This window comes from Cynocephalus volans, chromosome 1 (assembly GCF_027409185.1).
Source record: "Cynocephalus volans isolate mCynVol1 chromosome 1, mCynVol1.pri, whole genome shotgun sequence".
NCBI lineage: Eukaryota > Metazoa > Chordata > Mammalia > Dermoptera > Cynocephalidae > Cynocephalus > Cynocephalus volans.
In genome coordinates, this window is record NC_084460.1 from 28,734,310 (window position 1) to 28,761,077 (window position 26,768).

General features: G+C 58.2%; 1 protein-coding gene across 1 annotated transcript in view; it reads right to left on the reverse strand.

The window, feature by feature from the left end:
* Positions 1-719: 719 nt before the first annotated feature.
* NOL4L (nucleolar protein 4 like) overlaps positions 720-26,768 on the reverse strand; it is a 117,225-nt gene continuing 91,176 nt past the window's right edge. Inside the window, exons 5-11 of the mRNA XM_063101921.1 lie at positions 22,870-23,011; positions 9,057-9,334; positions 6,619-6,804; positions 6,350-6,541; positions 5,914-6,036; positions 5,266-5,467; positions 720-940 (exon numbers count right to left, since the gene is read on the reverse strand). Of these exons, the coding sequence (XP_062957991.1) occupies positions 720-940; positions 5,266-5,467; positions 5,914-6,036; positions 6,350-6,541; positions 6,619-6,804; positions 9,057-9,334; positions 22,870-23,011 (1,344 nt within the window). The remainder of the gene's footprint in view (positions 941-5,265; positions 5,468-5,913; positions 6,037-6,349; positions 6,542-6,618; positions 6,805-9,056; positions 9,335-22,869; positions 23,012-26,768) is intronic.

Sequence of the window (26,768 nt, forward strand, 5' to 3'; positions counted from 1 at the left end):
TTTTTGTTTTGCTTTGCAATGGGTGTAGATGAGGTCCTCCTGCTTGGCGGTGCCTGATGGTGTCCCTGTGACAGCACTGGGATCTGCAGCAGGACAGCCTGGCCAAGGGGTGGTGGCCTTCCCCAGGGTGTGCTGGGCACTCAGAGGGATAGCCAGCTTGGCACCCGCCCCGCCCTGCTGGCCCCCAGCCCGCATCAGTGTAGTGATATGGAATGTTAGGTACTGGGATACATCCTTCTGATCAGACAGACACAGACTGGCAATCTGTACAAACACAAAAGAATCCATTTTCAGAAAAATAAATTACTAAGAGGAAGAAAGGGTCCACTTTGTTTTTCTCAATAAATATGCAATTCTGCTCACCTAAGACTTGAAAGGTAATTATCTGGGGTGGGATTCTAACATCAGGGTCCACGAAGGTGATTCTAAATAGAGTTGCAGCCCCAGCGCCTCGTCAGGGGAGCCCCAACCCTTCCAGAGCTGCCCCCTTGGCCTCTTCCAAGCAGGTCAGAGCACCCGTGTGGTGAGATTCCAAAAAAAAAAAAAAAAAAAGTGTCCTTGTGCCCAAAGTCTCAGGTGCTTGGAGTGTGGCTAGAAACAGCGCTTTTGGATCCCACCTCTTTCAAAGAACAAAATGTACCAACTGGTGAGGCAAGAAGCCAGGTCCGGGCTGAGCGAGCCTCCTTCCCTAGGGTTGTGCACTTCAGGTGCCGGTGGGGTCAGTTCTGCTGTAAAATGAGGTTTTCCAGTTCGTCTGCAGAGCGCAGCAGGAAGGCAGCAGACTCCCGGTAGCCCGCGATGAGCTGCCGCACAGCACTGATCTCCGTGGGGCTGAGCTGGGCGGTGGGCATGGTCCTGCTGGTGCTGTTGCTGGAGGGGGTGGGCGTGGGGGTGCTGGAGGTGGTGGAGGCCCCGCCTTTCATGCTGAGGTCCGTGGGCCCTGTGGAGAGGGAGAAAGGATAAGGAGGGGAGCGGCACCCTGCCTCTCATCTGGGAGGTGCAGCATCCTTCACATAGTTGTAACTGCCATGTCCCAGGTGCCTGCTGTGAGCCAGGCACTTGAGTCTGAGGTCCTGGTCTGTCTCCCCGATGGCTGTATCCCTGGTGCCTAGAACATGATGGGGGGTTCACAGCTAATCCTCAGGGTGATTTTGCAAAGAAGGGGATCTTATTGTCACCCTAAAAAGGTGACAGCATCAAAAAGCCGAGGCTCAGGAGGTTGGGAGGTTTACCCAGGATCACACGGTGAATGTGTGCACAGCGGCTCTGCCTTCAGGACAGGATGCTGCATGGCACGGGTGCAGGCTTTGGCATCAGGCAGAGCGGGGCTCCCACCCTAACTCCCTGGCACTGATCATAGTCTCTGCTGCTTTCTGAGGACCCTAACAGACACAGACTGGCTCTGGTCCCCAGGTGAAGCAAAGGAAGCGGCCTCCAGGTAAAGGGACTTCGCGTCGACCTGAGCCCTACCTCTGCCCAGTGTGCTGAGCGGAGGATGGGAAAGGGAAATAACGGTCCCAGAAAGGAACTGTGGGGATGAGCACTACAAGGAAGTCCGTCAGCGTGTCTGGGGAAGCAGCACAGATCTGTGTGCTGTTCCTCCCCAAACAGGGAGATTCTGCAGGTAGGCAGGGACATGTGTGTGGAAAACCCAGAAGTCCAGAGTGGAGCCACAAAAGACCAGGAAAACAAACACCTGCATGTGCTCAGACAAGGAAGGGCTTCTGTCCAGCCGGAGAGAAGCCAGAAAGAGGCCAGTTTCCCTGCTTGGCTGGGGGAAAGAGGTACAGGCCAGACCAGCCAGGCTATGACCGCACCCCCAGGACAGAGGGACTGAGGGTGCCTGTGGATGGAGGAAGGGGCTGGCTGTTGTAAAGCCTTTCAGCTGAGCCTTGGCACCCCCTTCCTTTGAGAAGTTCTTCTGTGCCTGAGTGAGGTACAAGGTCAATGTTACTGGGCAGGACATGAGTGTTGGCTGGGAGTGAGGGATCCAGGGAAGTCATCTGGAGAAACTGCCTGCCCTTTCCCTTGGATGGTAGCAGCAAAGAGGGAGCATGATGTCTTCTGAAACACACTAAGGGTGTGTGTTGCAGGGGAGGGGATCACCAGGCCCTCTCTCCTTTCAGTTTTTCCCAAAAAGCTCTGTGGGGTGGGCTGCTGCCTTTGGAATTGGGCAAGTATGGATTCAAGTCCTCTACTACTTCGCCAGTAATTCCTTAATTTCTCTGAGCCTCAGGTCCCTCATCTGCAAACCAAGGTGGCACTTGTGAAACATTCAGCCAGCACAGGCTAGGGGCTGCCAGGGTAAAGGCTTCCTAGCCTGCGGGAGGCCTGACTGCTTAGTCTGGAAAGGGCTTCCAAACAGGTTTTGGGGCTTTCTAAATGGGCTCCCAGGAGATATGGAAGCTCCTGGAATTTGAAAAGCATTTTTGTGAGGTGTTCAGTAAGAAAACAGCCGAAGAGGAGACGATCTGGGGGTGTGGGAGCTGGGGCTTCCTTAGGGATGCCTTCTCCTACCCAACTAGGCCAGCCTCCCTGTCCCCTGTCCCTTTCCCGCCCGCATCCCCAAGGTAGTCTTACTCAGGCTTTGAGGCTGTCCTGGGTTACCAGCCATCTCCCTGCCACCCTTAGGTGTGGATGGCCAGGTCCACGCAGTGTTGCATTTACAGTGGCAGCTTTTATGCTGCTATAGAGATGGACAAGCACTTGTCAATGGAGACATCTAGACCGGAAGTAACATCTTGGGATAAATTATGGAAACTCGACTGCTGCTAAAAGGAAACTGGTGCAGCCCCCAAAAGGGGAAGGAAGTTGGAGTCTAAGATGGGACAATTTGTCACATGGGTTATTTCCTCTCTAACCAGAGAACACGCACATCAAGAAAGAGGTCCTAGGAACTGGTTTGCTGAAGAATGTCCTTGGAATTGAGAGTTAGGGGAACAGTTAAGTTTGTTAAAATCAAAAACAGGAGGAAGGAGTGGGGCTGTGTATTGCTGGAAACAGCAGTCAAGCAGGTGACTGACTCCCAAGCTGGTGGCCAAATGGGCAGCTGGGACAGGCTGGGAACAAGAGTACTTCTGCTGGCTTCTGGATATCACAGGGGCTGGATATGCAGGGATGGGGAAGAGAGGGTTTGTTCCTTCTGGGGTGGCTCTGGTCCCCTCCAGACAATGCTTGGAGGTGGCTGGAGCTGCCTGCCACCATCAGTGTGAGAGGAACCCCAGGGTTCCTCCCTCCATCCCCAAGCCTCGTCCTGTTCACTGCTGTGCTCAGAGCTTTCCTTCCTGCTCTCCTGGGCGGTGGCTAAAGCCTGGAAAGGAGAAGGTCCCTGTTTCCTGCAGCCAATCTGATCTGGGGACATCCGCACATAGGCTCTGGTTACAGCCAGACGCTCAAGTTGCCAGCTGACTGCCGGGTGGTTGGTGGAGGGACAGGAGGGGGCATGAGTCGCCCAGCACCCCAGGCAAGACAGGTGGAGCCTGATTCTATCTAAGCTGATTTGCATCTCCAGATGACAACATAATGAGTGAATTGAGGAGGTCTGAGCCATGAATGTGGCTGCCCAACCGAGGCACCAGACTGAACAATCACTTAAAGGGCCATGGCTGGGGAGGGCAGTGGGACTAGGTGGTCCTGTGACCACATGGCTGCTTGTCATTTTCCTCCAACTCCTGGACTCAAACCCAGATTTAAACAATGTTCTTCACCAGTGCCCACAGGAGGGGCTTCCCCAGGCGAGCAGGTAAATGATCAGATCTCTGCCTCAGTGACCTCCCCACCCATCTCTAAGGGTCTTTGCAGATGAGAGACTGAGGCCCCAGGACTCACAAGGGCAAGGCCAGCCTCCTTCTTGGAAGGAAAGATCTGGCTGCTGTCCATGCCTCTCCAGCAGGTGTGAACAAGCCCAGCACCCTCACGGCAGGAGCCATGGGAGTCGGGCAGCTGCAGCCCTGAGACAGGCCATGCTGGGTAGCACCAGGTGGAAGCTTGTCACTATCGCCTGCTGCCTGGGAGGGACTGGGTCCCAGGTCACCCCCACCTCTCCTGCTGGGCCCCAGACTTCCCATGTGTAATCAGGAAAGGGGATTCTAATCTCCCTGACCCTGGGACCTTTCTTTATACACATTAACAAGGGACCCGCCCGGCAGGGCTGTTGGATGGCTCTTCCTCCTGGAAGGAAAGCCTGGGACAGCGGCTCCACCTCTTGCTGCACTAGCCCCTCTGGCCTTAGCTTCAGGGATTAGGGCCAGGCAGCCTCTTATTTTAGGTTAAGAGGCATTAGGAAGGGATGAGAAGTTAAGCCCAGGCAGGAATCTTCCAGGGACCTGCACATGTTTCCTGGTTCTGGGGGGCATGGGGGCGGGGGCTGGCTCCAGGCTCAGAGCAAGGGGTAGGGGGCAAGGTGAGTGGAGGCGGCCTAGGCTTTTTGCCACGGGCAGGGACTAACCCTCTCCCTTGCTGCCCAGGAAAAGTGAGGGGTCTCTGCAGCCACAGAGGCTTGAGGAATTCTCAGGCATGTTCAGCCAAGACCTAGAACCCACGTTCACCAGTTTTCAGGCAGCACACTCCTCAGGCAGCAGCCTGGTGCCCGCATGTCCTCCCTCGCTCCCTGGCCTCTGAACGAGCCCCATGGCACACTGCTTCTGTCTCCTGTCCTCCGCATTCAAACCTCCTCACCACAAGGACAGACAGGATGATGTAGACAGAGCACACTTCAAGGCCCTTCTGGGCATAAAACCTATCAGTGGCTCTCTCTGTCCCCCCCGACAAAATCCACGTGCCTGGCCCAAGAGACCCTGTGCCTACCCACCCCGACAGCACCAGACTGCTCTCCACCAGGCTGGCCCCACCCTTCCCTGCTGCCCTCTGGCCTTGGTGTACATGGGCCTGAGGTCCCCACCCTGGTTCCTGCTCAAGGCAGCACCTAACTCCACAAGGAAGCTTCTTTCTCTTCAGGGACTGTTTCTTCAAGAATGGTCTGTGTTCCATCTGCTGCAGGTAGTTACCAGGGAAACACCTACCGAACCACCCAGCCTATGGGAGTGGAACCGAAGGAAGGGGTGTGTAACCACCACCCCACGTGCCTTTGGCATGGGCTCCACGAGCGCAGGGCAGGGACGGAGGCCCAGCACCCAGGAGGAGGCTTCCCCCGCACACCACACGAGAGGCCTCAGCTTCCCTCACCCCGCCCCTCCCTGGGGCTGCTGTGCAGACTGAGCGCGCCATGCTGGTCGGGGAGCCAGTGCCTGGTCCTCCCCAACTCACCGTTACTGTGACTTCCTGTCTGGAGGGAAGCTGGGGGCTGCAGGTTGCTGCTCAGGGCCCCGTAACTGCGGTAGCTGTAGTTGAGGCCGCCGTTGACGTACACGGGGTCCTGGGAGTAGGAGGAGGCTGGCAGTGAGTAGGTGGAATGGGTGATGGCTGTGGAGTCCCGTGAATGCTGCTTGTCCAGAGCTATGGGCTCGTCCTGCAGAGGGGAGAGGGTTGTGCGGGGGAAAGCCAAGGGGCAGCAGGCCCCAACCACATTCCAGACATGGGGTTGACAAAGGCTGCACCCTGGGGTTCCTGGGATCTGGTGCCGTGGCTTGACCTGTGGGATTCTGTCTGTTCCCTCTCTCTGGTCACCTTGCCCCAGGGGTCCCCCTCTGGACTCTGCTCATCTCACTGTGGGACATGATTAGTCACTGTCCAGCTGAGCCCCGTCAGGGCCCTCTGGTGTCAGGATGAAATCGAGCCCCTCCAACCTGCTCCACCTGCCTCTCAGCACCTCCCTCTCCGTCTTCGCCTTCCTGTGCCCTCTCCTTCCTATCCTAGCTGCCCCCGCCCCTTCTGAGGGTTGCCCTCCCTGCACCCTCTGTACCCCCTCGCCTGCCCGGGAGGGGCCCCCGGAGGCGGCAGGTGGCGCGCAGTTACCTGCGAGGACTGGTAAATCTCCAGGCGCATCCTTTTGGCTGCTTTTCTTGTCTCACTCTCACAGGCAGCTGCCAGGATGTTTTCTGCCATGGCCGAGGTCAGATGGGGAGGCGTGGGCCGGGTCTGCAGGCAGAATGGGGACGGAGCTAGTGTTGGGAGCGGGGAGGTGGGGGGGTCCTGGCTTGTGCAGAGACTCTGGCCCAGAGGGGGACGGTACAGGGCTGGGATTTAGGTTCCGGGCCTTACCCTATGGAGCTATGTAACCTTTCGGGCCCTCCGTCCCCTCATTTGTGACTGGGATTACGGTCCCTGCTTCCAGGGCTACTGGGCGGACTATGGGTAAAGTGCCCGGCTGAGGGCACCCAGAGATCCGGGGGTGTGGCTGGATGTTGGTGGAGGCGCCGAGAGAGAGAGGGTGGCTTGGGGGCGGCCTCACCATCTCCATGCCATTCTTCTTCATGCGCCGGCAGGACTTGAGGTACGTGCGGATGCGCTTGCGGGCCCGCTCCTGGAACTCGGGGAACTGCCGGCTGCAGGACTCAATGATGGCCTGGATCTTCTCCTTGGGCTGCTTGGAGATGGGCACCATGCGGTCCAGGTTCTCGTCCACGAAGAGACGCACAAACATCTGTGGGAGACACAGGCCGTGGAGGGGCTGCCCTGGCCTCAGTCCTCCCGCCATCCCTGTCCCCGGCCAGCACTCACATTGAAGGCCTTGAGACGCTCAGGGTCCATGCCCTCAGAGTCGTTCATCTTGTCGTTGTCCTCATGGTCATCATGGTCATCGTCATCGTCATCTGCTGTGGGGGCCCGGCCCACCGTCAGGTCTTCAGGGCAGCCGCTGACCTCGGTCTTGATGGAATCGTAGCTCCCAGAGCTGTAGGGGGGGGACTGAAGAGAGGGTGCAGGGCACAAGGTCAGACTGGGAAGTTGCTCGTGACCCGTGCTTGTTCTCCTACAGGTGGGGAGCTTGGGGACCAGGGTGTGAGCGCACCCAGCTGCCACATGGGCCAAAGTGGCAAGGCCTGAGCAAGTCACCCCTCTCTTCGCCTGTGAAACAGGGCCAGCAATGCTGCCACCTCCCTCCCTGCCTGGCACCCTGGGGGCACAAGCAGAGGGTGTCCACGCCAGGGCCTGCCACGTTGTATGAAAGAAGGGCATGCCCCGGCCAGCCTCTTGTGGTGCCAAGATCTGTTTTGGCTTTGGAGTTTTCCTCCTGAAGAAGCTGCAACCCTGAGTTGACAACCGAGCTGTCACCAAAGTAGTGAGTGTGCTGTCTGTTGGGGAGGAGGAACAGATGGGCTGAGAGGGGGAGCCAGCCAAGGCGACAGGTCCATTGGGCAAAGCACGTTCCTGGAGCTTCCGGGCTGGGCGGCTCCTGTCTGCCCCACAAGGAAGACACTGTGAGCTCCAATGAGAACGTGCATGTAGAAAGGGGACAGGGAGCCAGTCCCAGCCTGCTGGGGAGTGGCCTGACAGCAGTGAAGGGCTCCAGCCTTCTACTCCTGCTCACGAGCTCTCCCTGGACAGTCCCCCTCACCCATGACTCCTTGGAGCGCAGCTCCCCACCCTCCTCCCTGCCTTCTCTATCGTGTCACCCTTCCCAGTGCAGCTCCCACACCCTGTCTCCCGCCCCCGCCCCCAGGATATTGCTCTGGGACCACTCTCTGAGGACCATTGTCATTTGCTTCTTTGGCGTGTCCTGCCTTCACTCTTTCGGATTCTGACTGGCAGTGTCCTGGGGACGTGGTACCTGCCCTGGAGGAGACTGGCATCTAGCAGATAGAGCCTAGGGGACAAACAGCTGCACAGTCAGAACCTGTGATGTGGCAGTGTGACCACGGCACGGCCTGCAGGAGATCCCATCAGTCGGATCCTGGGGAACCTTCTGATGAAGACGCACACCGCCTGGTGCCTGGTCCCACAGTGCTGCCCGCACCGGGCCTCTTTTCCCCCAGGTCCTGGCTTGATGCCTGTTTCTTCATCCATCCACAGGCTTGAAAAGGTCTCCAAGCCTTGCACTGAGGTGTTAAAAGACCTCCTGGGCAAAGTGCTGGCTACCAGCTTGCCATGTGGCCCTGGGCAGATCACATTCCCTAGCTACTCCTTAGCCAAATTCTTGGTCAGGGCCAGAGCAGACAGAGACAACTATAAGATAGCTGCTGGTGGCACCCATGTTTCCATCTCACTTTCTCAGCCCACCTGTGGCCATGTTGGCAAAGGCTGGAGGGCCCAGCCCAGCAAAACTCAACCCCTCCGGGGAACAGCAGCTATGCATGCCCTCTGGGCCCGGTCATAGGGTGCTTTGGCCATTCCTGCTCTCAGCCAGGCTTCCACAGCCTGAGCTAGACCCACAGCAGCAACTCAACACCCACACTTTTGCACAAACTTTCCCACTGGATGCTCTTCCTGAGGCAAGCACCGGCAGCCACCCCACTCCCTCTACAGAGGAGTGCAAGCCCAGGGAGGGGAGAGAACCTGTGCAGGGGTATGTGGCTGGAGGCCACGGGTAAGATTCAGGAAGGCACCTCTGGCCCCAGCCCAGGTTGGAGAAGATGTTCCAGGAGAGCAGGTGCCCACCCGGCACTGCCCTACACTGCTACATGAAGGCTGAGTGGCCCGAGGCAGCTGTGCAAGCGTGAGAGAGGCCCCAGGAAGCAGTGGGCGCAACTGCCCACCCTGTCCTCCCCCCATCAGTCTGGTTGAGGGACGTGTACCACTACCCACCTCCCTGGGGTCTCACCCTTTGTTGCTCCATCTGTGAGATGGGGACAGGCATGCAAAGTGGCCAGGGAAGGGGAGGCTCAATGTCTCTCTGTGCGGAATGTGGCCACTTGCTGTTCTTCACCGCAGACTCTGTTCCAGGGGAGGGGACAGGCCAGGGGGACACACATTGCCTACCACCTCTACCGCTTCACAGAGGGGGAACCGGCCTCAGAGAAATGGGGGCCTTGCTTGGGGGCATGCACTGAGCCATCTCTCATTGCACAGCCCCCCCAGGAAATGACAGCACGGCCTACACGGCCAACACCCTGACTTGGTGTCACAGCTGAACTCTGGGCATAGAGAATCTCATTTTAGCCTCACAACAATCCTTCTGATTGCACAAGAAACTGAGGCTCACAGCCCACAGCTCCACACACCTCCGGGGTGGTCTTCACTCCATACTTGACACGGCCCCGCAACCCGTCGGTGCTGCAGCCATCTGAGGGGTAGGAGGGTGTGCCGAGCGCCGTGCCTGGTGGGAGCTTGTCGCACAGGTTGATGGGCTGGTCCTCGGTGGTGGCAGTGAAGTCCATGGGGGCCACAGTGCCGTTGCCATTCATCTCAGGGAAGGCAGGGTCACCCTGTGTGCTGCTCGAAGTGGACGGGTTCAGGGTGGAGGAGCCATTGCCGCTGCCACTCTCGGATGAGGAATCGTCTGCAACAAGAGGCCTGGGGGTGAGACCCCATCCCAGCACCCACCATCCCCCAAGACCATCCCCTGGGGTATCTCAGCCACAGCAGCCACCTTGGAGTACCTGCCCTGTGTTATCCTCCTGAGTGTCCCTGGGGAGGTGGGCGCTGCTAGGCCACATTAGAGGCTCCAAGGCTGGCTTTGCCCCACAGCCCCACAGCCTCAGCTGAGGCACTTACAGGCTTCCTCTGCCAAACGGTGGGGCCTGTGCAGGGTGTGGAGGTTCCTCCTGTGCAAATGTCACATGCAAACGTCACAGCCAGGCTCAACGGAGGCCCGTCTTCAAAGGTCAGGAGTGAGTGGCCTGCCTTGTCCCTGGACACCCTGGAGGCTGCTTGAGGCCTGGCCAGGCCCTCCCTTCTCCCCTGCTCCTAGGATTGCCCCTTTCCACCCACCCTGTCCCTCCTGCTCAGCACTACCTTGCCCCTTCACACCCTCAGGCCTCCCCCACAGCGGGCCCTCAAATTCCTCTTCCCCAGACTGAGGACAGAGGGATGGCTCCATTGTGACCCCCACAGTCACCCACTGCCCGCTGCAAGTAGGCCAAGCTGAACCCTGGCAGCTTATGCCCAGACACAGCAACGCTGGATCTGCCCTCTGTGCACAGCCAGGTGAGTGACCTTGGACATTCCAAGCCAGGGCTTGCGCCCCCTGCACCTCCGTGGGCCATCCCTGCTTTCTTGAGGTGGGCGGCCCCAACAAAGCATTGCCAAGGACGCCCCCTGCTGCTGAGAACCATCATCACCTGAGGGATCTGGGAGGACAAACTTTAACTAGGGGAACTAGACATTTTCAGATAAATTCCAGGCCTCTCTTCCCTCGGGCCCCAGCCCCCAGCTTCACCAGCTGAGATGGCAGAGGCCGAAGCTACGCTGGAACTCAGGGGTCACTGTCAGGTGAGCCCGAAGGGGCCCAGGTGCCCTGGCGACTATACACCTGCGCCCGGCGCGGGTGGGGGAGGGGCGGCCACAGCGGGTCCTGACCGCATCCCAGTCCGCCCCTTCTTCCTCGCCAGGGTCGCGCCGGAACCCACCCCCATCCTCTCAGCGGCAGATTATGAAGATTTAGTCCCCGGCGCTGGGCACTGGGCACGCCCGCCTCTTGAGCGTCCCCATGGCGACCGAGCGGCTCTAGTGCCCCAACCAATCGCTGGCCTCCCGGCTGCCCAGGGGCGGAACCAGGCTGCCAATCAAGCAGCCGGGCCCCGCGTAGAGGGGGATGGGAAAGGCCGCGGTGCAGTGGCACCCCTCCCCCTCGGCTGCTGCAGGTCCCCTGGGCCAGGCTGCGCGTCCTCTTCCTCCTCGGCAGCCTGCCGCACCGCTCCCTTCAGCAGGGCAGCTCCAGGCTCTGCTCGGCCAACACCCCAGAGTCCCCAGGCCCGCGACCTGCTACCTCTGGGACCCTGCCACCTCCTGCCGCCCATACCCATGGGTCTGGTTTTCTTCTGGTGGTATCTCCAGCGACCACTCTAGACGTCTGTAGAATGAACAGATTACCCAGCAGTATTTACTGAGCAACTACTGCGTGCTGACCCTGTCCCAGGCAGGGAAACAAAGCAATGACCACAACCAAGGTGCCAGCCCTCCTGGGGGGACAGATGCCTGTATTACTGAACTTTGAGGATAACTTGGGAAGTGAATTATGGTAGAGGGGTGCCAACTGTCTTCTGGTGTCCCAAACCACACCCACTCCCGTCCTTACCCCACCCAGCCCTCCCGAGGTGCCCTCCCTCCGCAGCACCCCAGGCCCTGCTTCCCTGTCTCTGCCCTATCCTTTTACGGCACCAGCCTCTTCCGCACTGCCTCCTTCCATGACCTTCCTGTTACTACCCACTGCCCACTGAATGAGAGTCCAGACTCCTGCCCAAGGTGCTCTATCCCATGGCCTCTGCAGTCTCCCCCAGCCCAGTCCCACTATCCTGGCCACTTCTGGCCCTCTCATCTCAAGGCCTGTGCTCAGGCTCTACTGTCTGCCTGCCATGTTACTTCCAGCTAAGGAAGTCCCTGGGAAGGAGGTACCGACAGCCCCAACCCCATCCTGTCACCCAGCCTTCCTAGGGATGCTTCACGCCCCCTCCACCTGAGCGCTGCCTACCCCCACCAGGGCAGGGCCTGAGGTTCCAGAGGACAAGTATGGTCACCCACACTGGCTGACTGTCCAAGTGCCCATGAGCTCTGTGGGGGCCCCATTCTTAGCCCACTTTGCAGGTACGAATTCACACCCTGCCACCACACTCCACAGGCCACTTGCTTGACCTTGGAGGCCCTTGGATTCCTCTTCTGGAAGGAGGGGCTGCTCCTCAGTAGGCACCATGCCTGGCACATGCCAATGGTCACTGTTCACTATGGGCTTTGGGCCCCAGGCCAGCTGCAGTGCTACACCCTGCACAGGGCCAGAGGTGACATCCCATCATCCACCTCCCTCACCAGGTTTTCTCAGGGGAGGATGGACTTGCCCTCCCTGGGTGTGACGCAATGAGGCTCAGGAGCTGCTAAGGATGCGTGGTCGGAAGCCTGCCTGGGGCCTAGACTCTCTGCTGCCAATACTGTCGCCTCAGGGCTGTGTGTCCCTGTTGCCTCACCAAGGAACAATGTATTCCAAGTTTTTAGAAGACAGGTTTTAAAATACTGGCAACCAATTTACATTGTTTACATTTTGGAAAACCCCGACAAATAAATAGACAGGCAAAATCCGGCTATCCATGCAATGGAGTATTATTCAGCCATAAAAAGGAAGGGAGTTTGGACACAAGGGGACAAATGTTGCATGATTTCGCTTATAGGCAATATCTAGAATAGGCAAATTCATAGAGACAGGAAGTAGATAGGTGGTTACCTGGGGTGGGGAGGAGGGGGCACGAGTTCTTGCTTAATGGGTACAGTCTCTGGGGTGATGAAAGTTTTGGATATAATGGTGTTGGTTGCACAAGGCTGTGAATATGTTCAGTGCTTTCATTTAAGAATGCTTAAGATGGCAAGTTTTATGTTGTACATATTTTACCACAGTCCCCCCCAAAATAAAACCTTGAGCAGGCCCGTGGGCCCCAGTTTACAAGCTCCATTTGCTGCCACCCCAGTTACCCACACTTCACCAGGGGGCAGTGAAAGCCAGCCACACATACAGAGCCCACATCAGAGGGACAGAAAATCACAAAAGCCTCCGTTCCCAATCACGTCAGGGTCTCGCCTACCCTGAGGCTCTGCTTAGGCGGCCCCCAGCCTGGCATGCTAACCACCACCCTACACAGCCTGCCCCAGTGCAAACTGCTCATGGGGCTGCCTACACCTGGAGGCCCGTGTTTTGCCAGGGGGGAAGCCATGGGTTTTAGCAGAATGCAGAGGATCTATGGAGCAGGGTGGGCACCAGCTAGGACTCCTTGAAGAGGCCATGTCACCTCCTTGAGCCTCAATTTCCTTTCAAAATAGGCCTCATGTCAGTAAAATAGGATTTATAAGGTGTAGACAATACCTGGTATAGAGTAGGCACTCAAAAAAAAAGCCAGTTCCATGAACCGCGCCCCCCTCATCCCTGACTCCGGCTCATCCTTCAGGGCTTCCAGTGCCACCTCCTCAGGGAAGCCCCCTCTGCCTGCTCCAAGTCCCATTGTGGCACCAGCCCTGCAGAACCCATCCCAGGGAAGGTGGGATTAGGGTTGGCACTGTGGGCGAAGGCCCCAGGGTAAGGGCTGAAGCTTCCCGACCCAGCAGGGGCAGAGGTGCTGCTTGGCATGGGGTTGGATCTGTCCATCGGCCCCACAGGCAGTGGCTGTGATCCTGGCTGCAGCCAAAACCCCCAAGTCGCAGCCAGACTTCCTCCTTTGGGCCCACCAGACCCTCCCGGTGCACCCCCACTGCTCATGCCCCCACCCCAGCTGTGGTCCGGGCCTTTGCACTTACTGTCCCTCTTCCTGTTACGCTGTCCTGGTTGTCCCCTTGGCTCAGTCTCTCCCTACCAGGGTTTTGCTTAAAGGTCACCTTCTCAGTAAGACCTCTCCTGACCAGCCCCCTGCCCTGCTCTGACACACTGACCCCTTTACCCATCGTCTCCAGTGCATACATCTTCTCACAACGCTCTTATGTTTTCTGTGTCTGTGGCCTGTGCCCAGCCATGGAGACCCAAAATTGGCAGAGCTGGATGGGGTGGGGCCTGATTGCTCCTGCCTCCCCAGAAGCCATACCCCTTTTCCTGGTGAGGACCCTCGAGTCTTCCAGGGCTCTCCAAGGGGAGCACATGCCCCCAGGCCTGGCCAGTCAACACAGCCCATCACAGTGATTGGTGATGGCACATGACCAGGCTGGACCCATGACTGCTGCACTGACTGGGTAGGAACCTGGACACAGGACAGGGAGGATGGTACTGGGGAAGGAAAGGCTGACAGGCTGGCACAGGTGAACTCCCTAAATCCATCTGTGCCTAAAACCAACGAAGGCCCTAATCTTTTTGGTGATGGGAGCCAATAATGTCTTTGCTGCTGAGGCTGACTGGAGGTACTGCAGTGTGTCTGCTTTGGTCACTGAGTAATCCGAGGTCCTGCCCACTGCAACTCCCAGGTCCCCCTCCCCCAGCTCTAGCCTAAGGTGGTTGGAACCCACAGGATGGGCTGGCCACAGGGCCCCTCCCCTGCCCCAGAAAACGCACATGTCACTGTTTGGTGAAAGGGTTAGAGAGACCTGGGTTCCAATCTGTTCCAAATTCTTCCTGCCATGACCTTCCCCAAGAAAGACACAAATGGGTACCCAAACCCATGCCTGAATGGAACATGGCAGGGCCTGAGGCAGGGCGGGGTGGGTGCGGGGGCCTTGCTGTCTGCACGACCTTGGGCACAGCCACCTCCTCGGCTCCTCTTATCTGCAGTCCAGGGAGTTGCCGCTGACGCCCTCTTGGGCTCTGGCACTTTATGACTGTGAAAAAACCCAGCTGGCCCCATGGGCACCAAAGGCCCGGCACATGCCTTCCAGGGGTGCAGGTCTCTGACCAAGTGACTCTTTAAGCAGGCCATGTGTTGTGGTGAGAACCACCCCAGACCTGGAGCTGAACGTGGAACCCAAGGGCCCCAGGTGACCCTCTTATTCCCACCTGGTTCTCATCTTGCTGCTACGCAGGGAGGCCCCTCCAGGATGTGCACCCCACCCAAGCCAGCCTGCCGGAGCCCAAATAATGTCAGCAGAGCAAGACTGCCCCCAACCTGTGACTGTGGGAGCAGCACAGAGAGGAGCCTGAGGGGCCTCCTGGAAGCAGCCAGGATGCACCCCTCCTGAACATTTCCCCCAAACCAGGCCTCCCCAGCTCTGGCACAGGGCGATTCCTCAGTCTGGGCAGGACCCAGAGCCCCCCGACCTGTGCCCGGAATGCCTGCGGGCAGAGAAGGACTGCCGTGCCCATCTATTTTAACGTAGGGCCATGTGCTGCTATTCAAATGGGGGAATTAGTGATGAATGGGGGAAATTGTTCCTCCCTCTGTCCCGTCTCCAGAAGGAGACAAAAACCCCTTTTACCTCGTCAAACAATGCCCTTATGTGGGCGCCAGCGCCCCACAGCCTGCACAAGCCCAGCTCTGTGCAAGCCGCCAATCGCCACACCAGGTTTTGGGGCCATAGCCAGTGGCACCCTCTCCTGGTGGGTGACCCACACCAGCTCCCAAGCCGGGCTGGAGGAAGTGGGGAGGTCTGCCATCCCTGGGACCACAGCCGGGCACCTGGCCATGTGAGCCCAGCACGCCGGTGTGGGGGCTGCCTTCAGTGGCCAGAGGTGCGCAGCTGGAGGCAGCACCTGCCTCCTTCGTGATGCTTCTGTCACAGCAGTGGCCAGGCAGAGCAGAGGAGGGGCCATCAATAATTTACACACACAAGAAGTGAGCCAGGGGACAGCGGGGAGGGTGGGAGCTGGCAGCCCACCATGGCCAGGGAGGTGTGGGCACCAGGGCGGGGTTCTGCTGAAGGTCTGGAGGGTGGCTCTGCAGTGCAGTTTGGGGGCAGTGACCCTGCTCTGAGTTTGGGGCATACCGTCACCAGGGCTAGCCCCTGCCTGCTTTGACAAAATTGCCTGGGGTGTGTTTGTATGATGCATAGTTCCAAGGAACACCAGGCTCCTAAAGGGCTACCTGGCTCTTCCTCCTGGAAGGCAAGGCAGAAGGGGCCCAGGGGTCAAATGGGGGACACCAGGACCCCATGTCCTAGGTGGCTGGGCATCTGCCCCACCACATGAAGCCTGCATTCTCCATCTGGCCCTCCTGGGCACCCCTACTCTGCCCCTGGGGTTTAAATGGCCTGGCCAGGCCCTGGCAAGGGGGCAGGGAGCCTGGGCTCCCCAGGCTGGCTCCACGCTCCCCTCCTAATGTGCAGCCCAGAGATTTGGGTGCCTCGACCCCACAGCACCTCCCTTCTCTGCATGCACACCTTGCTGCCCTGGCAGTGGGGGCTTTCCTGCTGGACCTTTTGTGACTCATTCCTAAGGAAGATGCCAACATCTAGGACCCTTAGATTCTGCAGCAGCGCTGTCCAGTAGAAATAGAATGTGAACCACAAGAGTGATTTTAAATATCCTAGTACTCATATTTTTAAAAAGTAAAAAGAAACAGGTGAAGTTAATTTTAATAATCTAGTTTATTTAATCCAAAATGTCCAAAATATTTTCAGTTCAACAAGTAATCAATACTGTATTAAAGTCTCTTTTCCTGCAGGTCACAGAAACCCAGTGCATATCTCACACACACAGCGCACCTCGATTGCACCAGCCCTTCTCAACTGCTCGGTAGCAGTCTTTGGCCACCATATCAGACAGCAGAGACCTAGAATCCCCCTGAAACTGAAATCATTTCTCTCTGCAGGGACCCGGGGTCCTGGCCCCAAGAGAGGTATCCAAGCTGCAGATGAGAATTCAGGTCTTAGGGCGGGTGGCCTGAGTGGCAGAGCCCTGGGGACTGATGCCACCTTCAGTGGGGGTGGGTACCAAGAATGTGTCTGGTCCTATATGTCACTCATCATGCCAGATTGGCACAATTACTCCCCAACAGCTGACATGAGTGAGAAACCACAGGCTCCCAGGGGAAATCACTGGCCCATTCCTGGTACTCTCGGGCTTTCTGGGAGTCTCCAAGGCCAGCTCCCCTCTGTGCCTTGGTGTGCCCATCTGTACTATGGGACAACCCCCCACCCCCGCCACTGCCCCACTTCCTGGAGCCCCTTCCCCAACACACGCTGGCCAATTATGCACAGGGGAAACACTCCCAGTGTGGACTGCTGGGTGTGTGCCCTCCCAGGACTGCTGTTGTCCCTGGCCCCACCTTCTAGGCCAAGCACAGGCAGTGAGAAATAAATGCTAATTCAACGTGCAGAGCTCCAGCCGACATGCCCACTGCCTGCCCGCTCCGTCCCAACAAATCATGTGTTCTGAGAGCAAACAGAGCCACTTCAGGCCACCATGTGTGAATGATTCACGGGGCAGGGCCCTGGCCCCAGAGCCTGGCATGTGTGGCGTCTGAGGGCCCCTGGCAGGCCCTCCACCACCCTCCCGGAAGCCAGTCTAGGTTCGGTGCATCCCAGTCCTTAGGTCAGGGTGATGATGCCAACGTGGCCCCGGTCACTTCCTGGTTCCTGGGAAGGTCACCCTTGGACAGCTCAGGGTGGTGGTGCCTCTCCTGTACGCCCCCACCCCTGCCTTCTCTCCAGCACAGCAGGGCCCATCTCAACAGAGGATAAGGAGGGGGCTCTAAGCATCCTGGGCCGAGAGGAGGGGCTCTGGACTGAGGATGGCCCCACAGGCCCAGGCTAATCTTCCAGCTGTGTGTATGGGGGACGGGGTCTCCCTTCCCCTCTCTTAGCAGGTGAACCTCACCTCCTCAGCCCCCGGAGATTGTCCTGCCCTCGTGTCCTCACCAGGCATGCAGGGGCCTGTGGGGACCTAAGAGCCAGGCAGTGCGGACAAGGCCAGGGCTGTCCAGGCCCTGCCTGCTCCGGGGATAAAGGGATCTCTCGGTGCTGTCTCCCAGCCTCTCTCACCCCTCGGTGGGCCGGGGGCCAGCACAACCCAGCATTGTCTATGCCGCCTGCAGCCCAGCTGATGATGGACGCTTTCCTGTGACCCGGGACTGCCAGCGTGGCCCATGGCCAATCCCTGGAAGGGCTCGGGCTCGGGCCCCAGCTCCCTGTGCCTGGGGGAGGGGAGGACAGGAGGCCACTGCCTGCCCATCTGGTGGGATGTCTGGAGCCTTGGATAGGAGCGAGTGGCTCCTGCTCTAGGAGATGGTGGTGGACCTGTAGCCCCTCAGGCCTGGGCTCCAGCCTCACCTTGAGAAGTAGTGTCAGGCAATGGCCAGGGCCAAGGTCAGCAGGTGTGGAGAGAGAAGGCCCAGTTTAAAAGCCCCTCAGAGGCCCTCCCAGGAGGAAGGGGTCACAATCTTTCCCCATGTGACAGCAGTCAGGGCAGATGCCCACCGTGACTGCGGGGTCCACGGGGAGTCAGCAGCAGCGGCAGTGGAGTTCTGTGGCTCCTGGTGGGGCAGGAGCAGCTTCCACCTGAGGAATGGACCCGTGGGAGGGAAGGAGGGCCCCACCCAAGAAGGACACTAGGAATGGCCAAGGCATAGGGGTGATGCAGTGGCTGTCTCTGAGCTCCAATGGCCTGGCCCAAACTCCCACCCACCTCTTCCCCACTAGCTATGTGGCTCCCGCCTGTGCCATAGCACTGGGGACCTTTCCCCGTGGCATCCTCAGTGCCCAGCACAGTGGCCGGTACACAGGAGCTGCACGACCGCCACTGTATTCCTTCTCCTTGGACAGCAGCACTTGCTGCCGGTATGGGAGCCTGGGACAGGTCAGGGGGTTGCCGATCAAGAATCAGGATCTCAGGGGACTTGGGGCTCCCAGACAGGGCCTGGTCAGGTAGTTGGGGGGTGCTGGCATAAGTGGTAAGTGCCCAAGCCTGGCTGGCTCCTAGGGCCCTCCCAGCCCGCCTCCCTTTCCAAAGATGCAAGACTCGGGGCTGAGGGCAGGCGTGTTTGGCAGCCATCTGAATGTTTTCAGGTCCACAGGGCTTGGTGGTAGAGGGACCAGGAGAGACCTGACCACTGAGGAGGCAGGGCTGGACCCAGTGGGTCTAGTGAAGAGTTCAGAGAATCTGGGGGAGGCGAGGAGGGGGACCACTGTGTACACCAGTGGGCCATGAGCCCCGGTACCAGCCTGGCCACGAGGAGCCCTTGCCCTGTGACACATCCCCAATCCTCAAAAGCCCTACACATGGGGGCAGGACTATTATCTCACAGTCCGGCCAGGGGAAGTGACTTGCCCGAGGCCACACAGCCAGGAGGGAGCAGAGACAGGGTCTGAGCCTGGGTGGGGGCAGCTGAGCCGGGGCCTGCAGAGGCTGGGGAGAAGGGCACCCAGTGGAGGGCACCCAGGCCGGCAAGGAAAGGAGAGGCAGCCCCACTGTAAACACTGAGCCCTGGCCAGTGGGTCACACCTGCTCCCCGGGGCCTGCCCTGCTGCCCAGTTTGCATTTCTGGGTGGTGGAGGGCCCCACCCGAGAGCATCAAGAGCTAGGAGGCAGAGAGCTCTTGAGGACACACCAGGATTCATGGTCACAGCCACCCAGGCTGAGGCCCAGAGAGGGTGAGCAGCTTGCTCATGACCACACTGCCAGGAAAGGAGAGCACAGCAGTGCATCGAGGCCCCGCCTACAGCAAGCCACAGCCAGTCAAGAACTCGGGCCTACAGAAGTGGCTCTGACCACCCTCCATTGCCAGATGGCCTGGCTGTGACCTCCCAGCCCTGACTTTCTTGGTTGGGACCAGGGAACCCCCAACCCTGGAGTCCAGCATCTTCCTCCCTCCCAGCCTCCTGCTGACACGCCACTGCCGCCCAGATACCACCTCCTCCAGAGCCTGTCCCGTCCCTGCTGCTAGTCACTCCACAGCCATTTGCTGAGCACCTGGGGACAAAGCCCAGGAAGGTAGACTCAGGCCATACAGAGCCCAGCCCTGAAGATGTCCCTGTGGCACTGCTTATAGCAACGAAAGATGGTGACATGAGTGTCCTTCCACAGGAGCGGCCAGAATGTTGGCTCTGGGGACACCTGCTCCCCTGTGGCCTGAGCAAGTTACTTCCCCTTTGGAGATGTTTCCTCCCCTGTGGGATGGGGACAGTCATAGTTCTGAGCTCACAGGGTCAGAGCTGGGTGCACAGCAGACTCAGGAACGGGGCCTCCAGTCATTGGGCTAAATGGACAACCTTTAAAACTGCCACTAATCCACATCAGTGACAAGGAGAGAGGTAAATGACATTATGTGGAAAAAGGGTGGCTACAAGACAATTCCCCCACCCCCTCTTTAAAAGAAAATGAAGCTTTAATATGCTTAAGGAAAGTGTGAGAAAAAGACGCCCCCCAAACATTGGTATTTTTTCTTTTTTGCCCTTTATTTTTTCTAGATTTTCTACAGCAAGCGTAATGCTTGTGAAATAAGGGGAAAAACAAGATATGCTTCAAAAGACACTGGTCCTACCCTCAGAAAGACGACACCCTGGTAGGGATACCACGTTCTGTGTGCTTGTACCTCTGTGGCTTATCAACCTTGCATGCCATCAGTGCTCAATATATGCATGACCAAACTGGTGAAGAACCCTGAGAGAGCCAAATGACCCTCAAAGCCTTTGTCCAGCCTCAGGCCGATGTGGGCACCAGAGGGGCAGGCACTGGGCAGGGAGCTCCATAACTTTGGTGTGCAGGCTGGAAGACCGAACGGAGGGAAGCTCCCAGGCTAGAGAAGTGGCCTCATGAGAGGCCCTGAAATGCCCCAGGGCTCCACACAGCTCTGCCCAGCAACCCCCAACTTCCCATCCTGCAGAAGGAGGAAGCAGGGCCCAGTGCAAGCAGGACCCTCAGCTCACCCCTGGCGTTGGCTTCCTGTCTGCCCAGGAGGTGAGTAACGTCCGCTCCCCACCCCCACACATCCCTTCTGGAGGCCAGGTCTCACATTTTCCGTTCAGGAAGGGGCAGAGTGAGAGGCCTAGAGAAGCACATCAGGGGGAAACGGAAGAAGCAGCCCACCTGCAGGGGTCGGGACCCTGGCCTGGTGTGTACCTGGCCTTCAGGAGGCCCGCCAGCTCACCTGCCTGTGTGCGCATGCTTGTTCATTCAACAAACACTTCCCCAGCGCCTGCTCTGTGCTAGGCGCTGTCTCAGGCAGACCCATATTACCTCTGGATGGTGTTCTCAGGGGTAGGTTTCAATAAATGTCATTTATTTAGTCCACTAGCAAATATTCAGCAAGCCCCTATAACATGCCAGGTGTGCAGCTGGGCAGAGTGGAGACCAAGACTGACTGCACCCCACAGAGCACACAATGGGGGCCACAGACGTCCATCTTTCCAATTTGCTGTGTCCACAGGCCATATACCAAGCCCATCTGGGGTTGGGGGAGGCTTCTGGGATGATGACACACGAGTGGGACTGGGCCCAGGGTCTAGGCTGGCCTCTCACCAGCACATCAACCCACAGCTTCCAGACACAGCCTCTGATTAAATAATTAAATTGATGGTATCATGGTCAACACCATACTCCCTGTCTCTAGCTCTGATTGCCTGCCCTGATGAACACCCTTGTCCTATGGGCAGACCAGCCTGCCTCAGCCCAGCGCCATGTCTAGGAGGGGCCTGGGGTGGGTGCGTGACTACGCCCAGGCCCGCCGCAGGACACACTGACCCCATCAGCCTCTTTGCTTCTCTCAGCCTTGTCTACATGATCAGCCAACCTCCGGGCAGCAGGGTGACAGATGCTGAGGATGCCCCGTGGCCCCCATGGAAACACTGCCTTCTGCTGCCTGGTCCTGAAGGCCCCCAAATCACCAAATCTCTTCAGGAAGTGTCTCCAACAGAGCTCACACTCCCAAAGGGTCATTGTAATGAATAATAACACAAGACTTTTTTGGGAATGAGTCAGGGAATACGGCCCCCCATTCAGTCCTACTACTCTGGGTTTTTAAAAAAATGTTCTGGGTCCTTCTTTTGGGGGCTGTGTATAACCACGGCCCTTGGTGTGCCTCTGGGCGTGGCCTTCAACCAGCTTAAATGAGGAGGGAGGTCAGCTGCTGGGCATATCCCAGCCCAGAGCCCCTCGCAGCACGTGGCCACCCAGTCCCCACCCCGTGGGAACGCTGGAAGGCGGTATTGGTTTGCGAGTCTCACAGCACGAGGGGTCGCGCTGACCTCACGAGGCACCAAGGCACAAAAGCCCTTTCTTTCCCATAGCTTTGCACCCCACTCCTCACACACCATTCCCTGGGCTCCCCAGCCCCTGGCCCAGACACCTCCAGCTGCCTCCAGGCTGTGTCTCCTCCCAGACAAAGCCGGATTCAGGCCTGAGAGGGCGGTCGGGAGGCAGGCGCAAGGGTTCTGCCATGGAGACGAACTTTGACCCAAACTACAAGGCTCCTACCCCTTATTTACTCTTTAAGGCTAGCCCGTGTCACAGAGTTAACATTACACCCCTTTTCTACCCTGCACCTCCCTCCCACATTCCAGGCTCCGACCTTTAACCCCTCCTAATTGCCAGCTCCTACACCCCAGTTCTCTGAGGCCCAGCTTCAGCTCATCCCCTGCCCGCAATTGACTCCTCCCCAGAAATAAGACCCCATCAGGCGCCCTCTGATCATAGGTGCCACCTCATGCCACAACCCTGTCAAACTGAGGCAGATGCCAAAGCCCAGAGCCCAATCCCGTGGGGGATCCACGTGGGAGCTCTTACTCTTGACCCTAACTCTCCAGCCCCCTGGGGGGCTATGGGAGAGTGCAGACATCTCCTCAGCCAGCCCCACCTTATCCCAAGGGGCCAGGACATACATGTGGACACCTGTACTGCCCGGTTACTCACCAGGACACCCCGACCCATAGCCTCACATCTGAGCTGCAGAAACACAGCTCCTAGGCCAGCTCGTGGCTCACTTGGGAGAGTGTGGTGCTGATAACAACAAGGCCACGGGTTCAGATCCCTATATAGGGATGGTCGGTTAGTTCACTTGGGAGAGCGTGGTGCTGACAGCACCAAGTCAAGGGTTAAGATCCCCTTACCGGTCATCTTTAAAAAAAAAAAGGAACACAGTTCTTGTTTTTGTTGCTGGGCAGCTGGACTCTTCTGGGTCAGGCACATTGTTAACCTCCCCAGACCTGAATTATGATAATGTTGAAATCCATATCCCACAAGCCTGTGAGCGTCAGAGCAAGCCAACAGGCATGACACTGCCTAGGGCTGCCAGTCCCTGTGGGCTCTGTCTTTTCATACTGGGGAGGAACAACTTGCTGTCCCTGGAACCAGGACTGGGGCAGTGAGCGGGGCCCACAGAGATGCTGAGAACACCGGGTGGCTTTAAGCCTGGGCCTGGGCCATCTCCAGAGGCCTCGGCCCAGCTGCTGCCACCCAGGAGATTGTCCACACCTCTAGATGACCTCAGGACAACCAGGCCCCTGCGGTCAGCACAGACCCCCCTCCACCGGCCACCAAGGGACACTTACCGTCCTCTTGGCTGTGCAGGTTCTGCGGGCTCCGCATCCTCTCGTCCTGGCTGGGACTCAGGCTGGAAGCCAGGTGTGGGTCAGCTGACATCCATGTGGAGTCGTTCATATCAAAATCTTCACTGCTCACAGACGTCTCATCCTGAGCAGGGACAAAGAAGGCGGAAGTTCAACAGGGACGGGCTCTCCTCAGGCCCGCGGCAGACTTTTGGGTGGACCCCAGAGCCCGTGGGCACATGGAAGTGCTGCAGGAGCCCCCAAACCTTGCGTGAGGGCTGAGTGGCACTCCCCCTGCCCCGTGGAAGCGGCTCGGGCTCTGGTTCCTGTCGGAAGCCAGGGCTGAGGGCCCGCGCTGTCTGTAATTGAAGACAATTATGAGGTCTTGCATCCTGTGGGGTGGAGAGCAGGGCCTGGCTCTTACCCTGTGAGCCAAGGTTGAAACCAGCGCTGTAAACAAGGGCCACGCTCCCTGCGCCCTGCCCACAGCCCAGGAAGGGGGCTCACTCTGCAGGGGGCCAGGCAGCCAGCAGTGGGTGGCAGGACATGCCGGGCACCACCGAGGCCAGGCTGGCCGCCCCTGCCAGGCCTGCCACCACTCCTGTGGAGCATGCATGGAATTCCTTTCTCCCACTCCCCCAGCCCAGAGGACATTTTTGTCTTCCTCCTTGCTAACCTTTGCTGCGCTTCAAAAGATATGCTCTTGGGCAGCTTCCAGAGCTGAAAAGGCCAGCCCCAGAAGTGCAGAGAGGGAAGGGGGTGGGGCGGGCCAGGGTTCCGATCAGACCGCAAAGGGGGTTCGGCTCAAGAGCCTAGGGGGCCGCAAGGGCCTTCCAAACAGCCGGAGGGCCTGCTGGAGAGGACCACGCCTGCCTCCTCTCCTGGCTGCTGGCTTCAGTGAGCCCTTGGCCAGTCATCCGGGAACCCCCAGGGTGGGGCCCCTTCAATCCAGCCCTCCAGCAGGAAGGGACCCCACCTCCTTCTGGCCCAGCCTCTTTGGGAGCAGCAACTGTGCTTGGGAGCAGGCTGTAAAACGCAAGATGACCCAGCGGCTCCCACTCTCAGAGTTCTTGCCTGGCCCCTCCCTGTTCCCCCCAGCAAGATACAATGGCCTCTGTGGGCCCCCAGTAAGGACCTCTGGCAGAGCACCCCCCAGCTTCCCCTCCAGGGCCCCTCACAGACGTCTCTTTTATAGTGAGCAAACACACTTTGGTTCGAACTTTCCTCACTGCTGTCCCTGAGGCACACACATCTGCTCCAAGTGCCAGGGAACCAGCGTGGATTAGCCTCCATCCCTCCCCCACCGCCAGGCCGGTAGGGAGTTTCCTGGAATTTACAGCTTCTGTGCAGTGAGTGTGGACCCTCTGTGGCTGAATCCATTCCCCATTCGGCACACCCAGAGCTTCAGGGGACGGAGCCCATGAATCCTCTCCGCACACACGCCTGCAAGCACTCGCCCTGCCTCCTTCCCACAGGCTGCCTGCTCCACGAACACAGCACACCCACCCACAGCCTTCCTATGTGAAAACTCACATTCACTCCACTGCCTTCTCACCTCCCGGGGCTCTCTCTGCACAACAAAACCCTTCCCTGTGCTAACTATGATAACCCTGTAGAAAGAGAGAGACACAGAGAGAGAGAGACAGAGAGAGAAGGAGGAGGAGAAGGAGAAGGGAGGCTGGCAGGTGGGGGATGGTCCCTTGGAGGTGCAGAGCAAGGACGCAAGGACACAAGTGGCCAGTGGCATCCATCCTCCCAGTTGGTCTGCTGTGTGGGTCTGGGAACCAGGAACAGGGCACCTTCACTTGGGCTCCTTGCTCCTTCCTGGCTGCCCAGGGGGTGCCGTGCTCAGGGTATGACTGAAGTCATGGCTGAAGTAGGAAGACTCCGGGTACTACTGACACACTCCTGACTTAAAAGACCAGGTATTCTGTTACCATTTGGAAGCACCAACACCTGCTCCAAACTCTCCTTTCATTCATTCAAGCAGCCTTCCAGGTGCTGGGAAATACAGCTGTGGACAAGGCAAACTCCTGGCCTTCCTGGCACTCACCATGTGGTGGGGGAGACGGCCAAAAAGCAGAAAAGTACCTAATGTCGGTGGTCGTGAGGGCTCCTAAGCAGAATGAGGCAGAGTAAGGGACAGTGGCCTGCATTTGCGAGGATTGGCAAGGAAGGCCCCTCTAGTCAGAGGACATCTTAGCAGAGGCCTGCAGGAAGTGGGGACAGGAGCTGTGTTGGGGGCCCCATGGGGAGCAAGGCGGGCACATACTGCAGGGTTTGAGGAGCAGCAAAGAGGACACTGCATTCAGGGGCGGGTGAGCACACGGGGCCTCCAAGGCACGCATGACCCCGGACAGGGCTGTACCTGTCATCTCCGGCTCAGAACAAGACTGGGGAGGGTTCCACTAAGCACACAGGGGCTCACTGAGGAGCTGGACAAAGTCAGAAATGCTGGGAGTGGCTCCGAAGGCTCCCACACTGTGGTCTCACTCAGCCAAGTTCAAAACAATAGCAACAGGAGCCAAAGCTTCTCAGGCACCAAATACTGCCCTTGCTCGTCTTATTTCCTCCTCACCAAAGGCCCCCCAGGTAGATATAGTTTTCAGCCCCATTCTACAGATGAGGAAACGGAGGCTTCCAAGAAGTTAAGGCACTTGCCTAAGGTCATGAGCCAACAAGTGGCAGAGCTAGATCTGTGCAGCCGCCGAGGCCTAGACATGCCTTCCTCTTGCCTCCAGGCCTTGGCTCAAGCTGCTCCTCACCCAGACTGCCCACTGCTGCTGTGTGCCACAACCCTTGCCAAGTGCACACCCTCCTTCCCCATCAACTCTGGCTCATTCCCCATGGTTCCTCTTCTCAAACAGCCTGCCTGTACCATTAGCCCTGGCAGGTGGGCATGCATCCCTCAGCTGCAGCACGTCACTGTACTGTGGGACTCTGCCCTGTCTTTCCCCAGAACACCTTAGGTCCTTCCAAGAGTGGGGCCCAGGCTGTATGTTTTCCGAATCCCCCACAAGGCCAGTGAGACTTATTGCATCAAGTGAATTGCCTGGCACGATGCTGATGTTTAATGAGGACGCTGCATTAATTTGACAATTAAGGACTCTGGTCCCATTGCGCACAGTTCTTGAATGGAGGCCATATGAAAACCTGGGCGCTGGCTGGTGGGCCAGCGCAGCATCTGCCTTGCACCCTCTTCCTCCTTGGTTGCCAGCCACCCCCTGACAGTCTAGGGTTGCTCTGGCTCAGATCGCTGAGCTGTCCACCCAAATGCCCCCTCCACCCATCTCTTCCCCGACAGATCCCACTGGGAAGAGGTGGGCTACATTTCACATTGACATCAAAATCACCCAACAATGAAGAGCATCCAGTGCCCACATGCATGGGGTTTCCGGGCAAGGGTTTCATGGGATTCCTCAGGCCTATCTCCAGGTCTGATAATTACCCCTCAGACACCTGCTCCAGCTGCCTAGGGGCATAGACCCAGTGGCAGATCTGGGGCCTGAACCCAAGCAGCCTGCGCTCAGAGTCTACACCACAGTGCCACCGCACCACAGGCCACCTCACCACACTTCCTCCCATTCAATCGAAAGAATCAGATTCCTTAACGACGCAGTGTCTCGAGATGAGACCCGCAGGGAACACATAGGTGGTGAAGCTATCTTCACACCTGCACACACACACACACAAACACGTGCGCTCACTCTCTTCAATGAGGTCACGCACATTTACTGGGCATCTACTATGTGCTGGCATTGTGCTAGGTTCCTTCCCTCTGGGCCAAGATATCTAGGGAAAGGGACCAGCTAAAAATTCTGACCTCCTTGTAGGTGCTGGGGGTTGAGGATGGGGGCTCCGGGATCCCACCCCCCAGTTACCTAATGATCGTTCTCTCTCCA